The sequence below is a fragment of the Bos javanicus genome, chromosome 17 (assembly GCF_032452875.1).
Source record: "Bos javanicus breed banteng chromosome 17, ARS-OSU_banteng_1.0, whole genome shotgun sequence".
NCBI classification, from domain to species: domain Eukaryota; kingdom Metazoa; phylum Chordata; class Mammalia; order Artiodactyla; family Bovidae; genus Bos; species Bos javanicus.
In genome coordinates this window covers 48676752-48698872 of record NC_083884.1, presented here as the reverse complement: position 1 = coordinate 48698872, position 22121 = coordinate 48676752, and the positions used below count along the sequence as shown (strand labels likewise).

General features: G+C 45.1%; 1 protein-coding gene across 3 annotated transcripts in view; it reads left to right on the top strand.

Moving 5' to 3' along the window:
* GLT1D1 (glycosyltransferase 1 domain containing 1) overlaps positions 1-22121 on the top strand; it is a 117902-nt gene that overhangs the window by 93651 nt on the left and 2130 nt on the right. For 2 of the 3 annotated variants that reach the window (XM_061384526.1, XM_061384525.1), the window contains one exon: positions 562-660. In XM_061384526.1, coding sequence (XP_061240510.1) covers positions 562-660 — 99 coding nt within the window. Of the gene's footprint in view, positions 1-561; positions 661-1263; positions 1388-22121 lie in introns of those variants that run through there. The other variant, XM_061384527.1, reaches the window with a different exon arrangement.

Here is a 22121-nt window from a genome sequence, read left to right as displayed (position 1 = left end):
ACCCATCAAGGAAAGTGAGAATGATGATAATTAAAAATGTATACTCCAAGGACTTCCCTGCTGCTCCAGTGGCAAAGTTTCCATGCTCCCAATACAGGGGGCTGGGGTTCGATCCATGGTCAGGGAACTAGATTCCACATTCCACAGCTAAGAGTTCACATGCCACCATGGAGATCCTGCGGGCAGCAACCAAAACCCGGTGCAGCCAAATAAATAGGTAAATATTTTCAAAAAGTGTACTCCAGGCTGCCATTGAAGAAGGGTGAACTGAACATTGGAGAAAGAGAAGGTTTCTTTGTGATGTTGCAGTAAGATAGGCCATTACAGTATATAGTTTGCCAACACTTGCAAATACAGTCAGTCATTAAGATTCAGTGTGTAGTTGGAAAATCCGGGGTTTGTGTTGGGAAACCACTTGGGCAAAGTTTTGGGGTGATTTTTGTGTGGTGCCAGAGCTCCAGTGAAACTAAGGAGTCATTCTGTCACAAATTGGCTCATCTCACCACACAGACTCTGACAGTGATCGCCCACCTGTCTCCTTTGCCCTTTACATCCTTTCAGGCAATGGATTTGGAAGTTCCAGTGTTGGCGAGGAACATCCCCGGAAACTCTGCGGTGGTGAAGCATGAAGTTACAGGATTGCTGTTTTCAGACCCTCAGGTAAAGGAGAGCGATTTCTCTGTATTCACCTGGTCTGAGTCGTTTTCATCCGCCTGTGGTTCAGAGAGTCTGTAATTTGCATCTTTGTGATTAGCTCTCAGTGTTCCCTTTACATAGTAAGTCCCCTACAGACAAACAAGCCCAATTCTGAGAGCACATTCATAAGTCCAGTTTGTTTGTAAGTCCAGCAAAATTAGCTTAGGTACCCAACTAACACAATTGGCTATATAGTACTGTACTGCAATAGGGTTATAATACTTTTCATATAAATACTACATAAAAAGCAAACAATTAAGAAAACATTTTTAATCTTACGGTGCAGGACCTTGAAAAATACAGTAAGACAATTGACATACAGGGGCTGGCAGTGAGTGAACAGACGAGTTCACTCACTGAGTGAACTGACTAGAGGAGGGAGAGGAGGTGGGAGAAGGCAGAGCTGAAGGATTGTCAGCAACAGGAGACGGAGGGCAAGCTGCAACTTCACTCACGCCTGATGTTGATGGCTCAGGTTCCGGTTCCTTGCTGGATTTAATTCTATCGACCCTCTTAAAAAAACAATCCAGTGATGTCTGGGTAGTAGCTCTTTTTTTCTCATCATAGATGACACAGTAGCACTGGATTGCTTTCTGAACGTCTGCTGCAAGCTTCATGTACCATTCGACATGAGGGCCCTGTGCCTCAGAACATACCAGTGCCTCCTCAAGTAAAGAAAACCCCCAGGCCATTTCCTGCATCATGAGTCTCTTCAGTTCTTCAGTTACTCCTTCTGCCTCTTGTCTCTCTTCATCCTTTCTCCGCCGCTGCTCTCAGGCTTGTTTCTGGGCATCCTGGACTTGAAATAAAGATGCTGTACTCCTGTACTGTATACAGTGCTGAGCAGTAAAGTACACAAAAGCACAGCCACTCGTAGAGGAGGCACGTGACAACGTGCGCCAGTGGTGGTGGTTTAGTTGCTAAGTCCTGTCTCGTTCTTGCAACCCCTGTAGCCCACCAGGCTCCCCTGTCCTTGTGGTTTTCCAGGCAAGAATACTGGAGTGGGTTGCCACTCCCTACATGATTGGACTTGCGAATGCGAATTAGCATCTTTGAAAGCTAGCAACTTGAAGGTTTACATGTAGGGGACCTACTGTAATCAGTAGAAGAGTATATGGAACACAGGGTCACTTGGTCACATGGGCAGCCTCCTGGACATGTCACTAAAAGAAACCTAGGGACTTTCCAGAAACATGAGACCTGGGTTCTATTTCTGATGCTGCTGGTGTTGATTACCATGACCTTGAGCAAGTCACTTCCCTTCTTAGATGCTTGAATTTCTAGTTTCTTTTTTTAAAGTTTATTTTATTGAAATATAGTTGATTTACAATGTGTTAGTTTCTGCTGTATAGGACAGTGATTCAGTGATATATGTATATACATGTATGCATTTTCTTTCATATTCTTTTCCATCATGGTTTATCACAGGATATTTAATATAGTTCCCTGTGTTCTACAGTAGGATCTTATCATTTATCCATGCCATATATAGTAGGTTGCACCTGCTGCTGCTGCTGCTAAGTCGCTTCAGTCGTGCCCGACTCTGTGTGACCCCATGGACGGCAGCCCACCACGCTCCCCCGTCCCTGGGATTCTCCAGGCAAGAACACTGGAGTGGGTTGCCATTTCCTTCTCAAAAAGTGAAGTCGATCAATTGTGTCCGACTCTTCGAAATCCCATGGACTGCAGCCCACCAGCCTCCTCCGCCCATGGGATTTTCCAAGCAAGAGTACTGGAGTGGGGTGCCATTGCCTTCTTATCTACTAACCCCAAACTTCCAAATAGATTTCTGGTTTCTGATGCAGGTGTTCTTCAGGTATAATCCTATGCTTCTGGAATATCCCCCAGTATTCAGAAGATTGCCATATATCTGATCCCTTGCAGTTCTTCAAAACAATGTACAGAAGAGGCAGCATGGTTGTGTTCATACATGTATGTGTCTGATACATGTGTGCATCTGAAATTAAAATAAAGGCCAGTGCAGTTGACATTGGGCACAGATGATGGGCACAGTGCCATCCAGGGCACACGTGTGTGCCAGGACCTTCCAGGATATGTGTGAGAGGGTTCCAGCCCCAAGGTCTGAAGTTCCAAGGATGTGCCTTTAAACCCCCAGGACCCTGTGCAGGGCGTGTAGCCTTAACCTGAGTCTCCAAGCTCCATCTTCTCCTCGGGACAAGTGGAACTAATTTTAACAGCGCATAGAGGTTAAAGCAGCTGATGATATACAGGGCTGAGCCGTGGGTACGGCACTCAGCCCAAGGCTCTGGGTACCGTTATCAGCAAAAGGAGAGCCCTTGATGCCCTATAGCTCGTGTTGTTGTTGTTTAGTCAGTAAGTTGTGTCTCACGCTTTGTGACCCCTTGGACTGTAGTCCTGCAGAATCTTCTGTCCATGGAATTCTCCAGGCCACAATACTGGAGTGGGTTGCCATTTCCTCTTCCAGCAGACTTCCAGATCCAGGGATCAAACCCACATTTCCTGCATTGCAGGCGGGTTCTTTATCTCTGAGCCACTGTGGAAGCCCTTTCCTTTGAATGTTGTTGTTTGAGGAGGGCGGGGCAACCCACTCCAATATTCTTGCCTGGAAAATCCCGTGGACAGAGGAGCCTGGAGACTACAGTCCATGGGGTCAAAAAGAGTTGGACACAACTGAAGCAAGTTAGCATGCACGCAGTGCAGATGTTATTTTTTAGTTGCTAAGTCATGTCTGACTCTTTTGTGACCCCATGGACTGTAGCCTGCCAGGCTCCTCTGTCCATGGGATTCTCCAGGCAAGAATACTGGTGCAGGGTGCCATTTCCTTCTCCAGCGGATCTTCCCAACCCAGAGATCGAACCTGGGTCTCCTGCATTGCAGGCAGATTCTTTACCACTGAACCACTGGGGAAGCTGAGCCATCGGGGAAGCCCTTTCCTTTGAATAGTAACCCCTAAAAGCCAAAACAATACCAGGAAATGAAGAGTGTGTAGTGGTTCCCTGCTGATTCTCTATACAAAAGCATATTGCTTTTTACCACGTTCTGCATCTCTCCACATCAGCACCAGCCATGCCGGAGGTCATAGGATATTGTCTCCCCGTGGGCAAAGAGATTTTATTTTTATCTTCCCAAACACACTATTTATTTTATAGCTCAATTTCAAACCACTGCAGTTTTATCAGCAAGTGTCTGAATAGCCATCACTTACAAATGGGTGTATCAAGTCCAGTGTTAGAACAAGAACAGTTTGGCTCTCCTGACTTCATTTCATGTTCCTTGTAAGACATTCCTTTTAATATTTGCAAATAACGATCCTGTCACTGACACATCCAAGTTATTTCTGCTGGTTACCGGCTTCCTGTGAGTTATCAGACACAGCCCCGAAGCACTGACAAAGTTAAGGCTTGGGCCTATTTTGATTCCAACTCTTTAATGTTACTTTTACAAAGGATGTTAAAAAAAAAAAAAAAATAGAACCGCTCTGTGTTTCAAACAGGAGGAGGCTGTGGTTGTTTTTTTTTTTCCCTTTTTAATATCACATTTTGAAACATGTGCTAGACACAGATATCACACGTGGCTTTGTTTCATAGTCATGATCAGACTCGACCTAGCATGGAGTGGGAGCTGTTGCTTTAAAAACAAATGTGCATTTTCCACAAGTCAGTGGCTGCGGTTGCTGTCATCTCGGTTCAGGAGCTCAGATGAAATTAACCACTGGTTGTCAGTGTTTGTGAGATTTATTTCAAATGTGTATTCAAATATGTCCTCGAAGCTCTGTCTCACTTATTAAGAAGGGACTTCCATGCAAGGGTGTCAGCTTCATAAAGTTAATATAGATAGATACATAGAAACACAGATGGATACATAGTTACATATATACATAGATACATACATACGTACACACATGTGCATTTGCTCTGTCCTGTCCAACTCTTTGCAACCCCATGAACTGTAGCCTGCCAGGCTCCTCTGTTCATGGGATTTTCCAGGCAAAAATATTAAAGTGGGCTGCTATTTCCTACTCTAGGAGATCTTCCCGACCCAGGGATCAAACCCTCGTCTCTTGTGTCTCCTGCATTGGCAGGCAAGCGGACTCTTTACCACTGAGCCACCTGGGAAAGCCACATACATACATATAAAATGCAAAAAGTCATATTTTGGATTTTCAACAAAATGATTAAAAATATTCAGCTGTGGTAGGAACAAAATAACCTCTGTTTTTATACACCTCAACCATGGAAAACCTTAATTTACATGAAGCTTTCCAAACCTACTAAACATTGATTTTTTTGTTGTTGTTACCTCGACAATCTCATTCTTTTTCTTTTTAGGAAGAAAAGAGCTGAGCTATTTTATGGCACCATTTTATAGCTTCAGAATTAAAATCCATTTGACATTTAGTAGAAACTGTGAATCTATATTCTTTGTCAAGGACAGACTTTTGAAGTGTGGTCCAAACTAATGTTGCTGGGAGGTTCTGTTTGTTTTTTAGGCAACTGTAAAGAAAATCATAACTTTTGTAATAATGATGATGACAGCTAACATTTATCATGTATGTATTTTGTTCCAGCCTCTCTTCTTTGTGTTCATCATGCACTTTTACTAAGACTGTTTGATTTTCAAACTTTGATAGTCAATCCAAAGTTTCAGGTTTGGAAGAAGTGAGGCATGTCGGAGACATAGCAGCCTCCTTCAGGCTGTGTTTGGAACTTGAGTTTTCCACTCGAAATATGAGTGATCCTGGACACATTTCTTCTTCCTGCACTCAGTCCTTGATCCTTAAGATGGAGATAATGATGTTGGTCTTTGGGGAACAGCAGAAAGCACGTGGGGTTGAGTTCCGTCCTTGGTCTCAGAGGAGAGCTGTGTGGATACAGAGTTAATCATATTCACGGTGCTGACCGCTGGGTGATGTCATTGGCTGCCCCCTGGGAGCTATATAGTCTGCAGAGCTCTGGAATTAGGTTCAATACAGCGAGACGTTCTCCTTGTGAGATCTGGCCAGCGTCATGCAAAATATCATTTCTCTTTTTATTCAAAACAAGTGTTTAACTTTTTAATTCTATTTATCTATTTTCGATTGATGATTGCTTTACAATATTGGTTTGCCATTCTCTCCATTCATCTCACCCTCTCCTTCCTCTCCCCCACCTTGTCCACAAGCCTGTTCTCTATGTCTGCATCTCCATTGCTGCCCTGTGAATAGGCTCATCAGTACCATCTTTCTAGATTCCATATATATGCGTCAATATATGATATTTGTAAAGCAAATTTTTAACTTTTTAGTCAAACATTTAGGATTCTTGGATATGAAATAAGTGGCGCTGGTGGTAAAGAACCTGCCTGCCAATGTACGAGACATAAGAGGTGTGGGTTTGATCCCTGGGTCGGGAAGATCCCCTGGAGGATGGCACGGCAACCCACTCCAGTGTTCTCGCCTGGAAAAATCCCATGGACAGAGGAGCCTGGAGGGCTAGAGCCCACGGGGTCGAAAAGAGTCAGACACGACTGAGTGAACTTAGCACTAACACATGATGTATAAGCCCCCAACCAGTCCCTTCAAAATGTAAAAGCACAGATGAATGTTCACTGTTGATCGGATTTCCACTGAAGCCCAAAGGAAGCTCAGGGCAAACTCAGTTCAGTTCAGTTCAGTCGCTCAGTCGTGTCCGACTCTTTGCGACCCCACAGACTGCAGCACGCCAGGCCACCCTGTCCATTGCCAGCTCCAGGAGTTTACTCAAACTCATATCCACTGAGTCGGTGATGCCATCCAACCATCTCATCCTCTGTCGTCCCCTTTTCCTCCCGCCTTCAATCTTTCTCAGCATCAGAGTCTTTTCAAATGAGTCAGCTCTTCGCATAGGTGGCCAAAGTATTAGGATTTCAGCTTCAGCATCAGTCCTTCCAGTGAATATTCAGGACTTATTTCCTTTAGGATGGACTGGTTTGATCTCCTTGCAGTCCAAGGGACTCTCAAAAGTCTTCTCCAACAACACAGTTCAAAAACATCAATTCTTCAGCACTCAGCTTTCTTTATAGTCCAACTCTCACATCCATACATGACTACTGGAAAAACCATAGCTTTGACAAGATGAACCTTTGTTGGCAAAGTAATGTCTCTGCTTTTTAATATGCTGTCTAGGCTGGTCATAGCTTTTCTTCCAAGGAGCAAGCGTCTTTTAATTTCATGGCTGCAATCACCATCTGTGGTGATTTTGGAGCCCCCCAAAAATAAAGTCTGTCACTGTTTCCCCATCTATTTGCCATCAGTGATGGGACCAGATGCCATGATCTTAGTTTTCTGAATGTTGAGTTTGAAGCCAACTTTTTCACTTTCCTCTTTTCACTTTCATCAAGAGGCTCTTTAGTTCTTCCTTGCTTTCTGCCATAAGGGTGGTGTCATCTGCATATCTGAGGTTATTGATATTTCTCCCGGCAGTCTTGATTCCAGCTTGTACTTCATCCAGCCCAGAGTTTCTCATGATGTACTCTGCATGTAAGTTAAATAAGGGGGGTGACAATATACAGCCTTGATGTACTCCTTTCCCTATTTGGAACTAGTCTGTTCCATGTCCAGTTCTAACTGTTGCTTCCTGACCTGCATATAGATTTCTCAATAAGCAGGTCAGGTGGTCTGGTATTCCCATCTCTTTAAAAATTTTCCAGAGTTTGTCATGATCCATACAGTCAAAGGCCAGGGCGAACTAAATCCCAAGTCAATATAACATTTATTTATATGGATTTGCCCTTTAGGGTGACCATATTGTTCATTGTGCAAAACCAGGATATCTTTGAGAGTGAAAGTGGTGTTATTATTTGTGTTTAAACTTTTGGCCACACTTTGCAGCATGTGGGGTCTTATTTCCCTGACCAGGGATTAAATCCATGTCCCATGTATTGGAAGTGCAGAGTCTTAATCACTGGACTGCCAGTGAAGTCTCAAAGAGGGTGCTATTGATAATTATGCTGAGATGACAGCTTTGCACCTTGAACAAAATGACTGTCTGCTTAAAAATCTGGGATCAGGTGCATGGCTGGTATTTGTCCCGGGACCAGGGTGAGTCCAACCACGTGTAGGAGTTACAGTTTCCTAATAGCCACGTTCAAAGAAAATAAAAAGAAACAGATGAAATTCATATCAATAATACAATATGTTTTATTTAGCTCCATCTAGCCAAACTTGCATCCTCTCAACATGTAATCGATATAAATATTTTTTTAAAAGATTTATTTATGGTTGCTCTGGTTCTTCGTTGTTGCGTCTGAACTTTCTCTAGTTTCAGTGAACGGGGGCTTCTCTTTGTTGCAGTGAGCAGGCTTCTCATTGCAGTGGCTTCTCTTGTTGCAGAGCACCAGCTCTAGGCATGTGGGCTTCAGCAGTTGTGGCGCACAAGCTTAGTTGCTCTGCACCATGTGGGATCTTCCTGGACGAGGGATCAAACCCATGTCCCTGCATTGGCCAGTGGACTCCCAACCACTCGACCACTAGGGAAACCCGGTATGAATACTGTTTAATGAGATCTTTACATTCTTTTTTTTTTTTTTTAAGTCTCTGAAATCTTGTGTGTATTTTACACACCAGCTCATCTCCATCTGGAGATTAAATTTGTATTGAACTACTTGGTTTGCATTGAGACTCCATACCGTTTGCAGTTGGGAAAGTAGATGCGCGTATGCAGGCTGTTCCAAATACACTTGAAAAGCTTTGCAATACCTGACTCGAGCACCAGTTTTAAAATTTAAATTTAAGTCCACTCAAGTGAATAATTAAAAATGCGGTTCCTCGGCCCGCACTGGCCACACTTCCAGAGCGCAGAGTGGGTGGTGGGGCTGCGTGCCTGGTGGAACTGCTCTCAGGAGAGGGAGTGAGTGATGGGGCAGGTGGTCCCTGCCTGACCTCCTCCGGGTGCTGCGTGCCCTTGGAGGAACTGTGCCCATTTCTCTTATTATTTCTCACGAGTACCCCACACAGGCTGGAGGTGGTGGGGCGGGGACTCGAACCCGCAGCCTGATGGCAGAGTCTGCTCAGCCGTCCCTGAGAGCCTTTGCACAGGATTCCTCCTGTGGCCACCTCTCCCTCTGTCTGTCTCTCCTCTGCTTCCATGTCTCTCTTTGTCTTGCACTCCCTCTGTCTGTCCTTTCTCTGTCTCTGTTTCTCCTTCTGTCTCTGTATGTGCTTGTCTCTGCCTTTGTCTCTGTCTCTCACTCTCTGACTCTCCCTCTTCTGTCTGTGTGTGTCTCTCTCTCTCTCTTTCTCTGTCTCTGGGTCTGTGTCTCGGGATCCCCCTCCACTCTGTGTCTGTGTGGGTCTCTCCTCCTCTCTGTGTCTCTCTGTCTCTCCTTTATCGCTGTCTGTTTTTGACTTTGCCTCTGTTTCTGTCTCTCTCCCTCTATCTGTGTCTCAGTCTCCCTGCCACACGTCTGTGTCTCTCTTTCAGTCTCTGCCTCCCTCTCCAACTCTCTCCCTCCCTCCCCTTCTCTCGTCTGGGGAGAGAAGGGACACTTTTCCATAGGATCGTCCTCTAAAAGGATTCTGCTCATGATTTTGTCCAAGTCCCTGGGGAAAGTGGACGTCTTTCTAAGTCCCAGTCCTCTTTGGCTTCTTTGCCTGTGGCTGGTCTGTGGGATCAGAAAGACACAGATGGCAAGGGATGCCCCAGGTGGGCACAGCACTGAGTGATGCTGCACAGAGCCAGACTTGGCCAGGTGAAGACGAGCGCAGAGCCACCAGGTGGGGCTCAATGCTCAGGAAAGGCCAGGCCAGGCCACGCAGTGGATCAGGGATGGAGCGCAGGGCCCTTCCTGGTTCTGGTCCAGGGTCTTGCTTCAGGCCATCAGGCAAAGTCTGACATTCCCCTAAAATAGGAGGAATACGGGACAGTTTTTTTCCCCCCCCCAACTGTAGAGTCTTCATTTGCCTTTCCAGGGCAGGAGAAAGCATCTCGGACTTGGCCTTCTGGCCTGACCTCTGCCGGTGGCCTGCTTCTCAAAGGCTACATGTGGGCTTCTGGGACCCACCCGCTGTGCAGTTCCTCTCTGCTTGTGAGCAAGTACATTATAGTTTGGGGGCTTTATTTTTTGAAAGTGAGAGTTTTTAGTTACTTCATTAAATATTAATATATTCAATTTCAAGCCTTTGACCATCCCTAGTCACCATGATGCAGAATATGTGTCCATGTGTAAACAATACCCATTCAACATACTTTAAGAGGAATAACTGTTTTGCAATCTATGCAACATGCAATAGAATTAGATTTTTTCTTTTTTAAAAACAAGTAACTGGGGAGTTCTCTGGTGGTCTGGTGGCTAAGACTCCATGCTCCCAATGTAGGGGTTCAGTCCCTGGTCAGGGAACTAGATCCCACATGCTGCAACTAAGAGTTTGCATGTCAGAACTAAAGATCCAGTGTGCCACAACTAAGACTAGCACAGCCAAATAATTAAGTATTTAAAAAAACGTCATTGTAGTTAGGGGGCTTGCAGTTAGGAGAGTGGCCTTTGTGACCTGGCCTGACCACACTGAAGGGACCCTCTGTCCCCAGTGAGTGAAGTAAGTCGCTCAGTCTTATTCAACTCTTTGCGACCCCTTGGACTATACAGTCCATGCAATTCTCCAGGCCAGGATACTGGAGTGTGTAGCCTTTCCCTTCTCCAGGGGATCTTCCCAACCCAGGGATTGAACCCAAGTCTTCCGCTTTGCAGGCAGATTCTTTACCAGCTCAGCCACAAGGGAAGCCCAAGAATACTGGAATGGGTAGCCTATCCTTTCTTCAGTGGATCTTCCCCACCCAGGAATCAAACCGGGGTCTCCTGCATTGCAGGTGGATTCTTTACCAACTGAGCTATCAGGGAAGCCCATCTGTCCCCAGAGCTGCCAGCCAATTCTCTGCCCGCCACTCTGTGAGCTCCTCTTACCAGGGGCCTGGTGGACTCTTCTAGTGACTAGATGTCGGGACAGCAAATGTGGTGCACAGCTTGCTGTAGCAATCAGCCCTGTAGGAGCCTTTGAAGTTGATCCTGGAGTTCAGAGCAAAGAGATGCCGGTGACTTCTTAGCACTTGCAGAATTCAGCCAGATGGCCTGTTTAGGATCTTTGGGGACTGCAGGCACGAGGGGTGATCCTATAGGAGAAGGAAGGGGGACCCTGGCAGCCGACTCAAGCCCCCTTCCCAGGGGCTTCCACCTTTGTCTGCGGCAAGTGAGGCAGTGAGCAAACACCAGGAGCCCCGCGCCTCTGTATCTGTGCTGCTTCTGTCTGTCTCTCGGGGACTCTGTCCCCAGAATACTGCTCAACCGGGACTCTTCGGAGGCATGACTGGGTCTTGTCTGGATGGTTATAACAGCCTCCGCCATTCCACCTATGCACTCTCCTCCTGGCCGCCAAAGGGACCTTTATACAATGCAGATCTTGGGACTTTCGAGGTGGTCCAGTGGTTAAGAATCTGCCTTCCAATGCAGGGGACACAGGTTCCCTGGTGTGGGAATATCCTACATGCCACAGAGCAACTAAGCCCGTGGGCCACAACTACTGAAGCCAGCACGCCTAGAGTCTGTGCTTCGCAACAAGAGAAGCCACCACAATGAGAAGCCTGCGGACCACAACTAAAGAGTAGCCCCGCTCCCTGCAACTAGAGAAAGCCAGTGTGCAGCAAGGAAGACCCACGATAGCCAAAACATACACATAAATCTTTAAAAAAACAAATTAAAAAACAAAAAAAAACTCAGATCCTGTCCATCCATTCCAGTAGAGAAGCCCTGGGTGACTTCCTGTGGCTGCAGAGAAAATGCAGCTCCCGTCTCAGTTCCCCAGGCCCCCGTCAGCCCCCTCACTCTCCTGCTCTGATCTCCCTGCCCCTTGCTCCCGCCGGTTCCACCCACATCCAGGCCCCCAGGAGCATCCTTCCCCTTCAACTAAACTGTCTCCTTCTTGAGAGGCTTTTGGTGCCCCCAACTTATCACCTCATCCCCACCCCATATTGTCTATCCCCCTACCCTGTATTTTTCCTCCATAACCCTCTGCACAGTTCAGACATGCGCACTTGCTTTTATTGTCCACAGCCTCACTTCCCCACCCCCACCCCAGGCTGGATGCCCCCCAGGGTGGCAGTCATGCTGGTTTTTTCATGCAGCCCCCTCGTGATGGTTCTGGCACTGATGGGTGCCCAGTAACTAGTGGGAGACGTACTTAGACCAGGGCATTAAAGGGATCATCTTTCTGGTAAACACCTTCGGTTATTTAAGTATGATGTGACTGTACGCCGTGCGCTGTCTAGGTGTGATTGAACTACTGTCTTTCCCTGTTTTCTTTGCAAAGTAGCCGATGACAGCTTTGGCCCTGAGCTCTGCCTGGACTTTGAGGTGTCCCTCCTTAGGTGGTTCTTCCCACATCCTCGCTGAAGTCAGTGATCCTTGGGTGACACTGTCAAAGTCATGCTCATGGCATCTCCCCAAATCATGACCAGGATGACTTAACTGCAGATTAACTTGCACATTTCTTCTGGGTTTTGCTCTTTCCTCTGACATTTGACTGCTGGTAACGTGTCCACCAGAACCGTCTCCGGAGTCCACCTCTTCTCTCCAAAGCCGTTCCTCATTTTCTTCCCTTTCCTTCCTGCCATCCTCCTCTTCCCTGCCTCCAGAGCTGCCAGCATAGCAAGGGCAATGTTCTGCCAGCTTGTATATTTGAGCTGATGCTCTGAGAGGAATCTGGGAAGCAAGACAGAGAATGTCCACCATCCTTGGCTTTAGCTTCCTCAGCAGGTCCCAAGTCCTGTGGATCCGTGGACTTACTCCATCCTGCTGTGAAGCAACCTTGGCTCTGGGGCTGCATGGTCCAAGCTTACTTCCCGTTTCTGATACTTTCTGCTGTGTTACCTCGGGCAGGTTCCTGGACCTCTCTGTGCCCCATGTTTCTGTGAAAGGAGTCGTAGTCATAGCACAGAGTTCGTGCTCTTTTCCTGCAATTCCAAAGTCCCAAAAAACACTTGAAAAAACAATTTTATTTTTAGTAAATTGGGTGCCAAAACTCCCTTGGCAGGAAACTCCTATCTGAGCTGATGTGAAGTTATTTGTGGCTTTGTTTGTCCTGCTGGGTGGGACTATTCATAGTTTGAGTCGGAAGTTTCATTGTGTTGTTTACGGGGCTCCGTCTTAGACCTGCTGGAGGATACTTAAGCATCTTATTGGGCTTCACGGATGGCTCAGTAGGTAAAGAAATTGCCTTCAATGCAGTAGGCACAGGAGACGACGGTTCAATCCCTGGGCCAGGAAGATCCCCGGGAGGAGGGCACGGCAACCCACTCCAGTATTCTTGCCTGGAGAATCCCTGTGGGCAGAGGAGCCTGACAGGCTAAGATCCATAGGGTCTCAAAGAGTTGGATATGACTGAAGCAACTGGGCACACACATACGTAACCCAAAATCCTGAATGCTGAAACGTGATCAATGTCGGCTGTTGTCATTGTCAAATTCTGCCTGATTCTGGCCACCACGGAAGGCTTTTGGCTACAGACATCAGGAGTCATCGTTGAGAAGTTAGGGAACAGGCTGGCACCTCACTGAGGTCTTCTGCCTGACTCAACCAGGCATGGAAGAGAATTGAAAGGCGGTTCACTTTCTCACCAAGTGGCCCATGGCACTCATGTATCAGAAAAGATACGTGCACCCCAGCGTTCATAGCGGCACTATTCACAATGGCCAGGACATAAAAGCAACACGTGTCCATCGACAGATGAATGGATGAAGAAGCTGTGGGGACATACATACAATGGAATACTACTCGGCCATAAAAAAGAATGAAACAATGCCATAGCAACATGGATGGACCCAGAGATCATCAGAATAAGTGAAAAGGAAGTCAGACAAAGAAAAATATCAGGTGATGTTGCTTATATATGGAATCTATATATGGCACAAATGACCTTATTTATGAAACAGAAATAGACTCACAGATATAGGAAACAAATTTATGATTACCAAAGGGGAAAGGGGTGGGGTAAACTAGGAGTTTGCAACTAACAGATCCACAGGACTATATCTAAAATAGATAAACAATAAGGTCTTGCTGTATGACACAGGGAACTAGATTCAATATCTTGTAATAAGCCATAATGAAAAAGTATATAAAAAAGAATATGTATATATATGTATAACTGAATCGCTTTGCTGTGCACCAGATACTAATACAAGATTGTAAACCAACTACACTTCAATTAAAAAATGAGAAGCTGGGGGTTTGGGCTTCCCAGGTGGCGCTAGTGGTAAAGAACCTGTCTGCCAATGCAGGAGAAATAAGAGATACGAGTTTGATTCCTGGGTCAGGAAGATCCCCTGGAGGAGGGCATGGCAACCCACTCCTCTATTCTTGCCTGGAGAATCCCATGGACAGAGGAGCCTCGCAGGCTATAGTCCATGGAGTCGGAAAGAGTCGGACACGACTGAAGCTACCTAGCACGCACACAGGCTGGAGGTTTATGCTGAGTAATTCCAATACTATTTGTACGTTCTTATGAGTGGCCCCCACTTTACTTAATGGCAGGAGTCGAGAGAATAGCTAATATATGCAGACAGTTGGGAGTATTATGTGACCGTGTTTACATACCCATCGTTGTGAAATGTGGCATTTAGCTAGAGCTTAACACTAGACCAATGAATGGTGTTGCACATAAGAAAAATAGACTTTTCTAGATGGATCTTGAAGTGGGATTCTCATTACTGACAGTTTCCAATAAGATCAATCTATTCTGTGGCCTAATAACTTGTGTAAAATAAGGTAGGCACAGTGGTCCATCTTAGGCCAGAATCACCTGGGGAGGGGTGGAGAACTATTGGAAAACACACATGTGTTATGGACCAAATGTTTTTGCCTCCACACACTCACCCCCAAATCCACATGTTGAAATTCTAACCTCTCCTGTGATGGTGTTAGGAGGTGGGGCCTCCAATAGTCCATTAGGATGTGAAGGTGGGGTCCTCATGAATGGAGTTAGAGCCCTAATAAAAAAGACCGTACGTGGACTTCCCTGGTGGTCCAGTGGTTAAGAATCTGCCTGCCAATGCAGGGGACACAGGTTCAGTCCCTGCTCTGGAAAGATTCCATATGCCGAGGGGCAGCTGAGCCCATGCAATGCAACCACTGAGCCCTTGCTCTCTAGAGCCTGCAAGCTGCAACTCCTGAAGCCCTTGTGCCTAGAGCCTGTGCTCGGCAACAAAAGAAGCCCCCACAAGGAGACGCTGTCACACTGCAGCAAAGAATAGCCCTGCTCAATGCAACTAGAGAAAGCCTGCATGCAGCAATGAAGACCCATCGCAGCTGAAAATTAACCAATTTTTTAAAAAGGACCCCACAAAGAGCTCTGATTCCTTCTGCCACATGAGATTATAATGAGAAAACGGCCATCTATGAATTAAGAAGCAGATCCTTTCAGCCTCCAGAACTATGTGAAGTAAATGTTTGCCGTTTATGAGCTGCGCCCAACCCCCAACCCCTCAGCCTGCCCAGCCTCTAATATTCTATTGTTGTTGTTGTTGAGTCATGTCCCACTCTTTGAGACCCCGTGGACTGTAGCATGCCAGGCTTCCCTGTCCTTCACTGTCTCCCAGAGTTTGCTCAAACTCATGTTCATTGAGTCAATGATGCCATCCAATCATCTCATCCTCTGTTGCCCCCTTCTCCTGCGTTCAGTATTTCCCAGCATCAGCTTCTCTTCCAGTGAGTCAACTCTTTGCATCAGGTGGCCAAAGTATTGGAGCTTCAACTTCAGCATCAGTCCCTCCAACGAATATTCAGGGTTCATTTCCTCTAGTTTGGACTGATTTGATCTCCTGGCTGTCCAAGGAACTCTCAAGAGTCTTCTCCAACACCACAGTTCAAAAGCATCAATTCTTTGGCGCTCAGCCTTCTTTTATGGTCCAACTCTCATATTCATACATGACTACTGGAAAAACCATAGCTTTGACTAGATGGACCTAAGTGATGTCTCTGCTCAAACAGACTTAAGACAACACTCCTGGACCCCACCCCCAACCTATCCAATCAGAATGGCAAAGTTTGAGAACCAGAGGTACAGACAAAACCTTAATTAACTGCAGGATTCCATGCAAGAAAGCCCCGGGGAAAACCACAGTCTTAATGACAGCACTTCTGTCAGTCTTCAGAAAGCTCCTTGTCAATTTCTCCCATCAGTGAGTTATATTCAAAGCATCTGCAGAAGCAGCTTTGGGGCTGTTTAATTGAACATACACCCCGAGCCTGAAATGCAGAGTTTTTATGTGATTGACTTTTGCTCTTCCAGTAAGAATAAATATGTGTCACTCACAGAAGGTTGTTGGAATGCAATGTTCTTTAAAACCAGCCCATGTTCAGTCTGCTAGCTCTCATGTTCTCTCCGCATGGGTCATTTGTTTCTTGTTGAGGCGTTTTCCTCTGCCCCATGGCTTTCAGCTGACGTGGTTACGTGAAGGCTCCCAACAGAGGTTTAACTATCCATCCTGTGAAATGGACAGCTTCTCATGCCCTGGATCTGACAGTTGCGTCAGGGCAACAAGGCAGGTCGAAAGGATTCAGTGATTAAAAAAAATTTAATCGAAATATAGTTGATTTATAATATTACATTAGTCTCAAGTGTACAGTGTAGTGATTCATTATTTTTACACATTATATTCTATTTAAAATTACTATAAAATATTGGCTGTATTTCCTGTGCTGTACAATATATCCTTGTAGCTTGTTTATTTTGTAACAGCTTATACCTGTTAATCCCATACCCCTATGTCACCTCTCCCCACTTACCTCTCCTCTCTGGTAACCACTGGTTTGGTCTCTGTATTTGTGAGTCTGTTTTGCTATATTCATTCCTTCATTTTATTTTTTTAGATTCCACTTGTAACTTACATATAGTATTTATTGTCCTCTCTCTGACTTATTTCTCAGTGAGAAGTTTTTCCACCGGTTTTTCCACCACTCAGAAAGGAAGAAAACTCTGAAAATGGTCAACAACTAATTGAATAATTATGAAAGCAAAACTATACTTATTTGCATGATTTTTTTAAAAAAACTTTTGAAACCTATAACCTATGCCAGGGTTTGCACACCGCTGGTCCTGGGATAGATCTAGTCTGCAAACATGTTTTGTTTAGTTTTGCTGTATACTTAAGATTTTGAATTAGCTATTGATATTTAACATGGAGTGCCTTTACATAAATATTCAGAATTTCAACTTCTCTTGAAGATCATAGGAAATGTGGAGACAAGCAGAGGCCTCTATTCACCAAGGTAACTGGGGTTTGACTCTTCCCTGCCAGGGCCCAGGAGGCAGGCACCTGAGTTTCCAACTCTGATTTTAAGATGTGGGATCCTAATATTGGTTTCTATTTTCTTTTACTTGTTCTAGTGTTACAGTTCAGTGGCTCCATCATGTCCGACTCTTTGCAACCCCAAGGACTGCAGCACGCCAGGCTTCCCTGTCCATCACCAACTCCTGGAGCTTGCCCAAACTCATGTCCATGGAGTCGGTGATGCCATCCAACCATCTCATCATCTGTCATCCCCTTTTCCTCCTGCCTCAGTCCTTCCCAGCATCAGGGTCTTTTCCCATGAGTCAGCTCTTTGCATCAGGTGGCCAAAGTATTGGAGTTTCAGCTTCAGCATCAGTCTTTCTAATGAATATTCAGGACTGGTCTCCTTTAGGATGGACTGGTTTGGTCTCTTTGCAGTCCAGGGGACTCTCAAGAGTCTTCTCCAACACTACAGTTCAAAAGCATCAGTGCTTCGGCACTCAGCTTTCTTTCTAGTTCAACTCTCACATCCATACATGGCTACTGGAAAAAACCACAGCTTTGACAAGATGAACCTTTGTTGGCAAAGTAATTTCTCTGCTTTTTAATATGCTGTTTAGGTTGGTCATAGCTTTTCTTCCAAGGAGCAAGTGTCTTTTAATTTCATGGCTGCAGTCACCATCTGCAGTGATTTTGGATCCCAGGAAAATAAAGTCTGACACTTTCCATTGTTTCCTCATCTATTTGCCATGAAGTGATGGGACCGGATGCCATGATCTTAGTTTTTTGAATGTTGAGTTTGAAGACAACGTTTTCACTCTTCTCTTTCACTTTCATCAAGAGGCTGTTTAGTTCTTCTTTGCTATGCACCTTTTAATGCCTCATAACTTATTATCATGAGTAATTTTCAAGAATAGATCATTACACGAGTGATGAACACTCCCCTTCCCAACCAGGATTTGGCAGTCAGATGGTGAGTGTCCTGGCGAGTTCTGCAGCTGACAGGTATATAGACGCTGTGGGGCTTTGGTTGGGATGATGATGAGTTGGCATTTGTACTTGTTTCCTGGAATTTTTTGAAAATTTTTTATTTATTTTTGGCTGCACTGAGTCTGTGTTGCCACGCTTGGGCTTTCTCTAGCTGTGGCCAGCAAGGTCTACTCTCTAGTCGCGGCACACGGGCTTCCCATCTGTGATGGCTTCTCTTGCTGCGGAGCACAGGCTCTAGCCATGAGGGCTCAGTAGTTGCGGTGCACGGGCTTCCCATCTGTGATAGCTTCTCTTGCTGCGGAGCACAGGCTCTAGCCATGAGGGCTCAGTAGTTGTGGTGCATGGGCTTAGTTTGCTCCACTGCATGTGGGATCCTTCCACACCTGGGATCGAACCTGTGTCCCCTGCATTGGCAGACGGACTCCTAACCCCTGGGCCACCAGGAAAGACCCTGGGAGTTTTGCTACAGCTCTTATAGCATGGTTCTTTGGTCCACAGGATGAGTGTCTGGTGGTGATGCAGGTGGTAGCCAGGCATCTTTGTCGAAGTGGTCTTTTGTCTTCAGGAGGCTATCTCAGGCTTCTTTGTGGGGTGACCTCGGGGGCCCATGATGGCAAGGGTGGGAGCTGTAAGCCCTTTTGAAGCTTTGCTTGGAAGTCAGACAACATTACTTCTGACCTAGTCTGTTAGTAAAAGCAAATTCCAGGACCAGCCTAGATTCAGGAGATGGGGAAATAGACCTCCCACTTTATAGGAGGAGTGGGCAGGTCCTATTGCAAAGAGACGTTCATGAAAGGGATGGAAGGGCTGTGGCCACCACCTTGCACAGAGTGGATGACAGAGTGTATCAACATACTTTTCTCATCGTCTGCACAAGTGTGTTCAGGATATTGCCTTCGTTGAAATGGGGAGCTGTTTCAGCCCAGAAGAAAAAAATTTCAGGGCCTCAGAGAGTGACTCTCAACATTCCAGAGTGTGATTTTCTTCTTCTTTCTTTTCTTTCAGCCAGCATCCAGGGTTCTATGCCAGTGGCGAAGACATTTCTCACTCCTCGCCCGACTCTCTCTTGCTTTATTTCAGTCTGTGTTTTTTTTTTTTTTGTTCAGTCTCACATGCAGAGAGGAATAAACAGTGTGCTTTATCACATCCTATTCCTAGAAACTCTATCATTCAGGACTCTGTTGTAAAACGGTCATAGATTCTATAGAAATCATAAGCGGGGAGGGGGGTGAGTTTTAGCCAAAGTCTCTGTATCAGGTAAATCAAAGATATGACCAGCATCTTAAAATAATGTACCAAAGCTATAAGCCTCTAGAATAACTTTAATAAGGATGTTGTTATCCTATGAGATGAGAATAAATATGTTATATTTTTATTATAAAAAGAACACCAATTTACCATAAAGTGTATGCATACTGCTTAAAAATAAAATTCTACTCTATTGTAAATATTTCTATTTATATTGCTAGCTATAAAAATCATCCAACGTTTAATTAACAATAATTTTGAGAGTATGTGGATGTTCCTTGCAAACAGCAAAGCACTGTGTATTAATCTCTGTTGTTTTATTGGAATTTACACAAGTTGGTGAATCATAATAATAATGATAGCTAAGTCTGTGCTAGGCTCTGCCCTGAATTCTATGTATAAACTCATTAAATCCTTTCAGCGTGCTACAAAGCAGGTACTTTTTTTTTAGTTGTTTAGTTGCTAAGCCGTGTCCAGCTTTTTAACCATCCCATGGATTGTAGCCCCGCCAGGCTCCTCTGTCCATGGGATTCTCCAGGCAAGAATACTGGAGTGAGTAGTCATTCCATTCTCCAGGGGATCTTCCAGACCCAGAGATCGAACCTCCATCTCCTGCATTGGCAGGCAGATTCTTTACCACTGAACCCCCTCCCTGGGAAGCCCTAGGTACAGTTATTATTCCTATTTTAAGGATGAAGAAACCGAGTCTCAGGTTACAAAATGCATCCAGCATCACTTCTGTGATTGTTCTTCATTAATTTTTATTGGAATACAGTTGCTTTGCAATGTGTGTTAGTTTCTACTGTACAGCAAAGGGAACCAGCTGTATGTATACATATATCCCCTCTCTTTTGGATTTCCTTCCCATTTCGGTCACCACAGGGCACTAAGCAGAGTTCCCTATGCTACACAGTAGGTTCTCGTTAGTTACCTATTTTAACCACAGTCTGGTATGTATGTCAATCCCAATCTCCCAATTTGTCCTCAATATCTGTGACTCTATTCCTGCTTTGCAGATAAGTTCATCTGTATAATTTTTCTAGATTCCACATACACATTATATCATATGATATTTGTTTTTCTCTTTCTGACTTACTTTACTCTGTATGATAGCCTCTGGGTCCATCCACATCTCTGCAAATGGCACAGTTTTGTTCCTTTTTAGGGCTGAGTAATATTCCATTGTATATTTGTACCACATCTTCTTTATCCACCTCCTCTCGGACATAAATCACAGCAAGATATTTTTTTGACCCACCTCCTAGAGTAACAACAACAAAAAAATTAAACAAATGGGACCAAATTAAACTTAAAGACTTTTGCACAGCAAAGGAAACTATGAGATGAAAAGACAACTGTCTGAATGGGAGAAAATATTTGCAAACAAGTTAACTGGTGGCTCAGATGATAAAGTGTCTGCCTACAATGCAGGAGACCCGGCTTCAATCCCTAGGTCGGGAAGATCTCCTGGAGAAGGAAATGGCAACCCACTCCAGTGTTCTTGCCTGGAAAATCCCATGGATGGAGGAACCTGGTAGGTTACAGTCCATGGGGTCGCAAAAGTTGGACACGACTGAGAGACATCACTTTCACTTTCTTTAACTGACAAGGGATTATTCTCCAAAATATACAAATAGCTCATGCATCTCAGCATCAAAAAACAACCAACCCAACCAGAAAATGGTAGGGTGTGAATTTAAACGCAGGCCTCCTGGCTTATGAGCACTGCTTTGACTTATGTGCAAGCATAATAAATAATGAACGTTCCCTTCCTCTCTCTGAATACTCTTTAGCAATCAAAACGACTCTAATTCTTTCCAATTATGAAGGGTTTTGATTAAACCCTTAACCCTTAAACTCTTTAAACCCTTATTAAAAAGTGGTTACTTTGGGATTTCTCTGGCAGTCTTACTTTATTTTGGGCTTCCTTGGTTGCTCAGGTGATAAAGAATCTGCCTGCAATGCAGAAGACCTGGGTTCAATCCCTGGGTTGGGAAGATCCCCTGGAGAAGGGAATGGCAGCCCACTTCAGTATTCTTGCCTGGAGAATCCCATGGACAGAGGAGCCTGGTGGGCTACAGTCCATGGGGTTGCAAAGAGTCAGACACGACTGAGCAACTAAGTGTGCGGCTGGGGACTTCTCTGGCAGCCCACTGGGTAAGACTCTGTGCTTCAAATCCAGGGAGTGCAGGTTTGATCCCTGGTCGGGGAACTAAGATCCCCCCTGCTCACAGTGAACCCACAACAAAAAAATTACTTTTAATTCTTAAAAGAGGTGGCCACTTTTTCATTGCATCAGTGTCTACAAAAAGTATGGATAAACATAGAGCAATGTAGACTTCTCGCTCTGAAGCTGAGCACCAGAAGCAAAGTCTAGAAAATTGAGGCTGGTTAAATCCCCTTTCCCCGATGGAGTCAGGGGCAGGGCAGGGCTTATCTGTCAAGTGCCCACTGCCCCTTGGGAGACGATCAGTGTGGGACTCACAGAGGTTAACTAGTTTGCCCAAAGCTGCACAGCTAAGTTACGTGTTTCAAAGAGGATTTGTATCCAGATCTGCAATAGAAGCCTGACCTTTTCCAGTCCGTCAGATGATGTCCATGATTTGAAGACATGCTCTGTGCCCAGAAAAGATGAAGGAATATAATGAAAAAAAACAAAACAAAACTGGGCAGAGGTACTATTGTCTACAATATAGGAGCTCAGATCCTGGAGTAAGACCTGACTTCATCTCCCAGCTGAGTACAAAGGAGGGAAGAAATTATGGCTCTAAGAGTCACTGTAAGAATTCAGTTACTGTAAGAAATAGTAAATTTGGGCAATCTAGAAAAGAAAGATGGAGGAAGCATAATTGATGGCTCCAGTATTTTTCCACGTTGTTCACCCTTGCGCACACGTGCCCACGTGTGTGTGGTTTGTGTATGTAATTTCTT